This window comes from Camellia sinensis, chromosome 14 (assembly GCF_055761805.1).
Source record: "Camellia sinensis isolate YWXY chromosome 14, ASM5576180v1, whole genome shotgun sequence".
NCBI lineage: Eukaryota > Viridiplantae > Streptophyta > Magnoliopsida > Ericales > Theaceae > Camellia > Camellia sinensis.
In genome coordinates, this window is record NC_138974.1 from 131,163,717 (window position 1) to 131,172,602 (window position 8,886).

At 37.3% G+C, this 8,886-nt stretch overlaps 1 protein-coding gene across 1 annotated transcript; it reads right to left on the reverse strand.

Annotated features, from left to right (window-relative positions):
* Positions 1–2,131: 2,131 nt before the first annotated feature.
* On the reverse strand, positions 2,132–4,939 carry LOC114269809 (uncharacterized). Its single transcript, XM_082905268.1, has 5 exons — positions 4,330–4,939; positions 3,672–4,065; positions 3,137–3,251; positions 2,824–2,971; positions 2,132–2,544 (listed from the first exon to the last, which is right to left on the reverse strand). Exons 1-5 carry the CDS (start codon positions 4,937–4,939, stop codon positions 2,132–2,134), a joined length of 1,680 nt encoding a protein of 559 aa, XP_082761394.1.
* Between the last annotated feature and the right edge of the window lie 3,947 nt (positions 4,940–8,886).

Below are 8,886 nucleotides of genomic sequence, written 5' to 3' on the forward strand. Positions count from 1 at the left end.
ACTTAGAAACTCATAAAACATCATGAATTAAGGATTATTTCATGAATTCATGGTCCCATAGCTTGCTAATTATGCAAAAATTCAACTTAAAATTTATGAATGCTCCATGAACATGATCATGAATTTCTTTGAGCTCAAGCTTCTCAAAACATGATCAAATGCTACAACATAACATGAAACTTGATGATTCCTCAAAATTAAGGTGAATTCAAGACATGCATGAGGGAATTCTTGAAAATTAAACCCAAAATGTGAGAAAATATGCATGCATGTATGGAATGACTTAGTTTTCTTCAATTTTAGCTCAATTCCTACATGAATTCACTTGTTTTCATACATTAATCAACTACATTACAAGATCAAAGGCTAATTCTCTTACCTAGAGTCTGAATTGCACAAGTGAGGGAGCTTCAATTCCCAAATTCTTGGCAATTCTCTCCTATCCCAACTTTTGATCTCAATTGCCTTCTTTCTCTCTCTCTCTCTCTCTCTCACGTTTTTCTTGAATGAGGGAGCTCAAATATGTTGAATGAAGAAGAAAGAAAGGCATATAAACAGCCTTATATAGGCTCACTTGAAGATAAATAATTACGGCTAAATAAGTGTGCATTAAATTAATTTAATTTAATCGTTCCAAATTGAATTTCAATTGAACCTACCATAAAATTTTAAAAATTCCAATTAACACATAAATCAAGTCAATTTCTGAATTGGATGTCGATAAAGCCTTCATTTCGCAAACCGAAGTGAAAACATGAACAGATCTTTCTGTGTTAAACAGATATATACACACACATAAGGCACATATGATGCAACATTTTACTTCAATTATTTATTAGGCGTAATTAAGCATGAATTAACGTTAATCATGGGTCAGGGTTGTTACAGTCTTCCCCTCTTAAAGAGTTTGGTCCTCCAAACTCGAATTACCTTCATTTCGAAAAAACGTTGGGTCCAACGGAAATAAATCCGGATATCTCTTGATCATGTCTTCTTCTGTTTGCCATGTAGCATAAGTTCCTCCGTGGTTTTGCCAATCCGTCTTCACTAATGGAATTTCCTTGTTTCTCAGTTTTTGATTCGACGGTTCACAATTTGCATTGGCCTTTCTTCGTATGTATAATCATCATTCAGAAGTACATGAGTGAGCTCAATCACATGTAGTGGATCTCTTAAGGAATCCCGAAGCATCGAGATATGAAATACATTATGCATATGCTCCATGACTGGTGGTAAAGCTATCCGATATGTCACTGAATTAATCTTTTCAAGGATTTCATAGGGTCCAACATATCTTGGTGCCAATTTGCCTTTCATGCCAAACCGTGTTTGACCTTTCATTGGAGTCACTTTGATGAATACATGATCCCCGACTTCATATTCTCTATCTCACCTTCGGACATCTGCATAGCTCTTTTGGCGGCTTTGTGCAGTTTTTAACCTCTGTCGAATCAATTTCACATTTTCAGTCATTTCTTGCACAAGTTCTGGTCCTAACAACGGTCTATCACCTACTTCAGCCCAACAGATAGGAAAATGACATTTCCTTCCATTCAAAGCCTCATAAGGAGCCATCCCAATACTTGAATGATAGCTGTTGTTATACACAAATTTGGCCAATGGTAAATAGGTCTCTCAATTTCCTTGAAAGTTTAAGACACATCCTTAACATATCTTCCAAAGTTTGATTTGTTTGTTCAATTTGGCCATCTGTCTGTAGGTGGTAGGCACTACTCAATCGCAATTCAGTCCCCAAAGCTTGTTGTAAACTCTGCCAGAATCTTGATGTAAACTTAGAATCTCTGTCAGACACTATAGATACTAGTACACCATGTAATCTCATGATTTCATTTATATATATGTTAGCTAACTTGTATGCATTATAAATAGATTTGATAGGTAGAAAATGAGCAGACTTAGTTAAACGGTCAACAATGACCCATATAAAATCCATACCTCGGGAGGAACGAGGCAATCCCACAATGAAATCCCTGGTAATGTGCTCCCATTTCCATTTCGGTATTGGAAGTGGTTGTAACAAACCAGCGGGTCGTTGATGTTCAGCTTTAACTTGTTGGCAGTGTAAACATCTAGCCACAAAATCTGCAATACCCTTTTTCATTCTCGGCCACTAGAAATTCTGCTTCAAATCATGATACATTTTCATATTTCCTAGATGCATAGCAAATTTGGAGTTGTGGGCCTCAGTCAGAATGCGTTTCCTCAAATCATCATAGTCCGGCACACAAAGGTGACCCTGAAATTTCAACACATTGTTCTCAAGTACAAACTCGGGCCTTGGTTTCGAGTCAATTTCATCCATGATCTTTTTCAGGAATTCATCTTGTGGTTGTTTCTCCTTAATTTCTTCAATGATTGCAGGTTGAGCGGTAATAGCAACTAAGATTCCACCATGTTCACGCATCACAACTTCAATTTCATTCTTTTCCAGGTCATATAACAATTCCTTCTGGCCAGTGAGCAAACGCGACAAATTCCCAATGGATTTTTCGCTCAATGTATCTGCAACGGTATTTGCCCTCCCTGGATGATACATAATTTGTAGGTCATAATTTTTAATCAATTCTAGCCACATTCTTTGTCTCATGTTTAGTTCCTTTTGGGTAAAGAAGTATTTTAAGCTTTTTTGATCTGTGTATGCTTCACAAGTCACTCTATACAAATAATGGTGCCAAATTTTTAAAGTAAAAACTACGGCGGCTAATTAAAGGTCATGGGTTGGATAGTTCTTTTCATGGGGGTAGAGTTGCTAGGAAGCATAAGCAATCACTTTCCCGTTTTGCATTAACACACCCCCTAAACCTTTGTAGAAAGCATCACTGTAAATCTGAAACCTATCAGTACCATTAGGCAGAGTCAAAATTGGTGCTGTTACTAACCTGGTTTTAAACTCTTGGAAGGCAAACTCTCTTTGATCATTCCAATCAAATGAGACATTTTTCTGGGTTAACTGGGTCAATGGCATATCAAGTTTTGAAAAGTCTTTCACAAATCTTCTGTAATAACCAGTAAGTCCCAGAAAACCTCTAACTTCTGTCACATTGGTTTGTCTTGGCCAGTCGACAATAGCTTCAATTTTCTATAGGTCTACTGATACACCATTCTTGCTAATCACATGTCCCAGAAATGCTACATTGTCGAGCCAGAATTCACATTTGGAAAATTTTGCAGATAGCTTCTTTTCTCTCAGAGTCTGTAACACGGTTCTCAAGTGATTCTCATGGTCTTCCCTGCATTTGGAGTAAATCAAGATGTCATCAATAAATACAACAACAAATTCATCCAGATATGATTTAAACACCTTATTGACAAGGTCCATGAAGGCAGCATGTACATTAGTCACCCCAAATGGCATTACCAAAAATTCATAGTGACCGTATCTAGTTCTGAATGCAGTTTTCTCTGCATCTTTTGCCTTAACCTTTAATTGGTGATACCCGGATCTAAGATCAATTTTAGAAAACAATTGGGCTCTTTGAAGTTGATCAAACAGGTCATCTATTCGGGGTAGTGGGTACTTGTTTTTGACGGTTACTTTGTTCAACTAACGGTAATCAATACATAGCCTCAAAGACCCGTCTTTCTTTTTGACAAATAACACTGGAGCACCCCATGGTGAAGTGCTCGGGTGAATAAACTTCTTGTCTAACAGTTCTTGACGTTGGACTTTCAACTCTTTCAGCTCAGATGTTGACATTCTATATGGGGTTTTAGAAATAGGTTGTGTTCCAGGTACTATGACAATTGTAAACTCAATTTCTCTGTCAATTAAATCCCCAGGCAGGTCATTAGGAAACACATCGGGAAAGTCATAAACTACCAGAATAGTTCCCACACTGGTACTGTCAGAAGACACAGTCAACACAATACACAAATAGCCTCGACACCCTTTTCTTAACAACGCCTTGGCTTTCATAAATGAAATCCAGTATGGTGGAGGAACTACCCCATTTCTAATAAAAGTAAAGTCGGGTATACCAGGTAGTCTAAACACAATGGGTTTACTTGCACAGTCAATGGTGGCATAGTATTTAGTTAACCAATCTATACCCAGAGTACAATCAAAATGATTAATGTTTAAGGGCAACAAGTCAATATACAATGTCATATCACTAATCACAATATCACATGTTGGATAAATACAAGCACATATAATAGAATCCCCAGACGGTGCAGATACAGATAATACATATGGCATAGGTTCTAATGGTCTAGTTAATTTTCGAGAAAAAGCATGCGATACAAAAGAATGCGTAGAACCAAAATCTACCAGTACACATGCATTTTGAGAACATATAGGGAGTATACCTGACACCACAGCTTCAGTGTTCTGTACGTCACTAGGCATTAAGGTAAACACTTGACCTTGTCTCAGAGATTCTTTCCTAGTATTAGTTCTAGCATTTGTTTTTGACCCAGAAGCAAATCCTGTTGAACTTGCCACCGGATGATTGGTATTTTCTGACTCGATTGGACAATCCCTTATCATGTGGCCCCTCTCGTCACACCGAAAACAAGCACCCGATACCCGATGGCAAATTCCTTTATGTCTTCTCCCATATTGAGTACAAACAGGCGTAGACCCACTGCTTTGACTTGAGCTGCTAGAAGATCCCGTATTTTGTTTCTTATTCATGGAAATTGAACGGTTCTTCTTAAAACTGAATCTAGATCTTTTGCCTTTCCATTCAGTTGTTGGGGTTGGAGCTTTCCTTTTTGCTGCTAAAATGACTTTTTCCATCAATGCTCTATCCAATACATTCACATACGTTGGTAGGTTGAGGACTCCTACCCGATCTAGTATATCTAAATCCAATCCACCCTTAAATTTGTGGGCTTTCTTATAGTTCGTGTCCACCATGTGAGGAGCAAATCTGGCTAACTCAGTAAACTTTGCCTCATACTCAGCTACAAACATTCTGCCTTGTTTGAGTTCCTGAAATTCTGAAACCTTTCGATCTCAAAAGAACTGTGGAAAATACTTGTCATAAAAGATCGTATTAAATTGAGCCCATGACATATTTCCATTACTGTTTCGAACCAATAACCACCATCTCTGAGCTTCGTCTTTCAGAGTGTAGGTGGCCAAAAGAACTTTCTGAACCTCGGAACAGGGAAATACTTCAAACAATTTCTCCATCTCCAACAACCATGTTTCAGCCTTTAACGGTTCAATTCCACCAAGAAAGGTTGGCGGTTTTATTTTCATGAACTTTTGAGTCAGATTGATAATATCGTTGTTGTCCAGTTCAACTTGGACCGGCGGAGGTAGAGGAGGTAAAAGTTGTTGTCTCTGTTGTTGCGTTATTACCTTAGTCAGAGCTACAAGCATCTGTTCTATTCTGTTCATTCGGGCCTCTGAAGACCCTGTTGTATCATCATTTCTTGTATTTTCCATTGCTATAGGGAAACAGAAGGGTAATAAACATAGGCAAATAGTCCTTTTCATAATGTTCAAAATATTCATTCTCAGTTTAGTCAATTCAATTTCATGTGTTTATATTTGGATGAAATTTTCTCATGTACAAAAAATTATTACATACTCACACATGCAGATGGAATGTCCCTAATTCTTTCCTAGGACATCCTATAGCTCGTATGGACTCGTGGCGTGGTATAACACGTGCTTGAATGCCACTCTGTCACGACCTAAACCCGCCCCTATGGGTTTAGCGTCGTAACTGGCCAATAATCCTTGGATTACCAAAGGCCTCTAAACAGGATGACATAAGTTAGGGGCTGCGGAAGCAAATATACAAAATTAACGTAGTCCATAGAGCAGTGCAGACATGCATGGAACATAAATTTTCAAAATAAACTTATATATATATATATATACAGATGTGACGTCATAATACATTAGTCTCAGTCACCCAACTACACAGATAGAGTCAAGGGTACTTAGCCCAAGTATAGTTATACAGAACAAGCTCAACTAAAGCCTTGACATAATCTTTTCAAAGGAACCTCCTTAAGAGGCACAGTAGTTGACCGACAAAACAGAAACATAGGCCATCAACTCTGGGCCTGGTCACAGGCCTACTCACCTACATACATAATATAAATAGTGAGCTAGAGCCCGTGAATAATAAAAGAGTAAAGAGGTTTAATGAATGTTGTCCATAACAGTTACAGAAAAATAGAATTCAATAGTTGTCAGAAGTGAATTCGTAATTATGTTCAGAAATCATAGTACATAACAGATACAGTTTCAGAGTTGTATTCATAATTAGATCTTACAGCTAATCATACGTGGCACATTCATTAGCACTAGCAGAAATAGGTGACCCATAAAGGGACGGCCATAAAGGCATACAGTTGACCCATAAAGGGACGACCATAAAGGCATACAGTTGACTCTCATGCACGGAGATGGTACAGTTGACTCATGAGACGTTCAATTGGCCCATAAAGGGGCGTATACATAAGGATCCATAACAGTTGGCTCATGAGACGTATAGTTGGCCCATAATTGGGACGTAACAGAACAGATAACAGATGTCATGTGAAGCTAAGAATGCCACGAATACATTTCAGAAACATTGGACAACCATTCAATCATGCAGAAAATAATATAAATAAAACAGATCATCTTATATCATTCAGAAAATACTAATAATTGAACATAGCTTTACAAAGTTATTGCTCACAGATAACAGAGGCTCCACGATAAACAGACAAAATAAGCAAATCAGATGTCTTGTGGTGCGTGACCTACATAACATAACAGATACATCCATTGAAACACACACTCGGAGTGTACATAACTTATTTCATTGTTCTTAGTGTGTTTCTAGCCTTTATCCTCATTATGGTGTCTTAATCTTGGCCTAGGAATGCCTAGGATGGAATGAGAATGCAAAAATGTGTTTGAAAACATTTTTCAAAACTTGCTGAAAACAGGGTCCACGCTTGAGCGTGGCTTTCCTCGCTCAAGCGAACATGCCAAATGTGAGGGTTTGCTCAAGCGTAACTTCCTTCACTTGAGTGGTCTGTAAATTTTGAAAAAGTACTAGTTGCTTGCTTTTCACGCTCGACGGATGCTCAATCCTCGCTCGAGAGTGAGACTCAGACCCTTGCTCGAGCGTGATTCTTGTCGCTCGAGCGATTTGCAAAAATACATGAACTTCTGGGAGCTTGCATTTCATGCTCGAGCGAACTTATGGTTGCTCGAGTGGAAGTGCACGCACTCAGTGTGGTCGCTCGAGCGTAAACTCCTACGCTCGAGCGTAGGTGCAAATTCTGAAATTTCTAGATTTGTTCTCCAAATTCAAAACTCAACCTTAAAGCATCAAACTCAATTTTTCTGGGCCCAAACTTGAGGAAACACTTAGAAACTCATAAAACATCATGAATTTAGGATTATTTCATGAACTCATGGTCCCATAGCTTGCTAATTATGCAAAATTCAACTTAAAATTTATGAATGCTCCATGAACATGACATGCATGAATTTCTTTGAGCTTAAGTTTCTCAAAACATGATCAAATGCTACAAAATAATATGAAGCTTGATGATTCCCCAAAATTAATGTGAATTCAAGACATGCATGAGGGAATTCTTGAAAATTAAACCCAAAATGTGAGAAAATATGCATTCATGCATGAAATGACTTAGTTTTCTTCAATTCTAGCTCAATTCCTACATGAATTCACTTAATTAACTTGTTTTCATACATTATTCAACTACATTACAAGATCAAAGGCTAATTCTCTTACCTAGATTCTGAATTGCACAAGTGAGGGAACTTCAATTCCCAAATTCTTGGCAAATCTCCAATACTTCTTGGCAATTCTCTCTTATCCCAACTTTTGATCTCAATTGCCTTCTCTCTCTCACTCTCTCACATTTTGCTTGAATGAGGGAGCTCAAATATGTTGAATGAAGAAGAAAAAAAGGCATATAAATAGCCTTATATAGGCTCACTTGAAGATAAATAATTAAGGCTAAATAAGTGCGCATTAAATTAATTTAATTTAATCGTTCCAAATCGAATTTCAATTGAACCTACCATAAAATTCTAAAAATTCCAATTAACACATAAATCGAGTCAATTTCTGAATCGGATACCGATAAGGCCTTCAATTCGCAAACCGAAGTGAACACATGAATCGATCTTTCTATGTTAAACAGATATATACACACACATAAGGCACATATGATGCAACATTTTACTTCAATTATTTATTAGGCATAATTAAGTATGAATTAACGTTAATCATGGGTCAGGGTTGTTACAATTTGCAAATGGATCTTTTGATCTTTTTCAAGCATCATGCATTTTTGGTGATGTGCTACTGGCAATAAGAAATAATCAGATCTAAAATGTATATAGAGATGTTGAACCAAGTTTAAAATGGGACTACACTTGAGGCTATACATAGAATGCATGCCCCTTTCAGAATCTAAATTTCCAATGAATTTTTTTTTAGCTCAAGAACTGTGATCTTTGCAATATTGAAATATGCTATGGCACTTGAAACTTTATTGAGGGGCTTGACTTGAATATAATTTGTTGACCTTTATTATTGAGAAAAGGCCCAATGAGACTCTGTTCAGTATTATGCTTCATTTTCTGGGCATTGCTTATATAAATTGAACAACTGTTGTTGAGTTCTGCACTTGTGAGACCATTATGATATTAATAGAATACTTCCCATTTGAATTGAGCTATTTGACATAGAGAGAGAATTATGTAAGGCCAATGAGTGTTGTGTAGACACCCCATTTTTTACCCCTTTTAAGACTTGGGCGCCACCGATTGATCACTCAATGATGAAAGTTGTGCTATGCAAATGTTCGATTTCTTTAGCAAGAAAAGCTCTAAATCCAAACCTTATACCCCATTTTGGACCAAAACTGTTT

Excerpts from the sequence above, each read along its gene's own strand:
- LOC114269809 (XM_082905268.1), bottom strand. The coding sequence starts at position 4,939 with ATGTTTGTAGCTGAGTATGAGGCAAAGTTTACTGAGTTAGCCAGATTT. Across the intron at positions 4,066-4,329 it reads CACTGAAGCTGTGGTGTCAG|ATTGGTTAACTAAATACTAT; the intron begins GTATACTCCCTA and ends CTCTGGGTATAG. Across the intron at positions 3,252-3,671 it reads AAAGTCCAACGTCAAGAACT|GGAAGACCATGAGAATCACT; the intron begins GTTAGACAAGAA and ends CTCCAAATGCAG.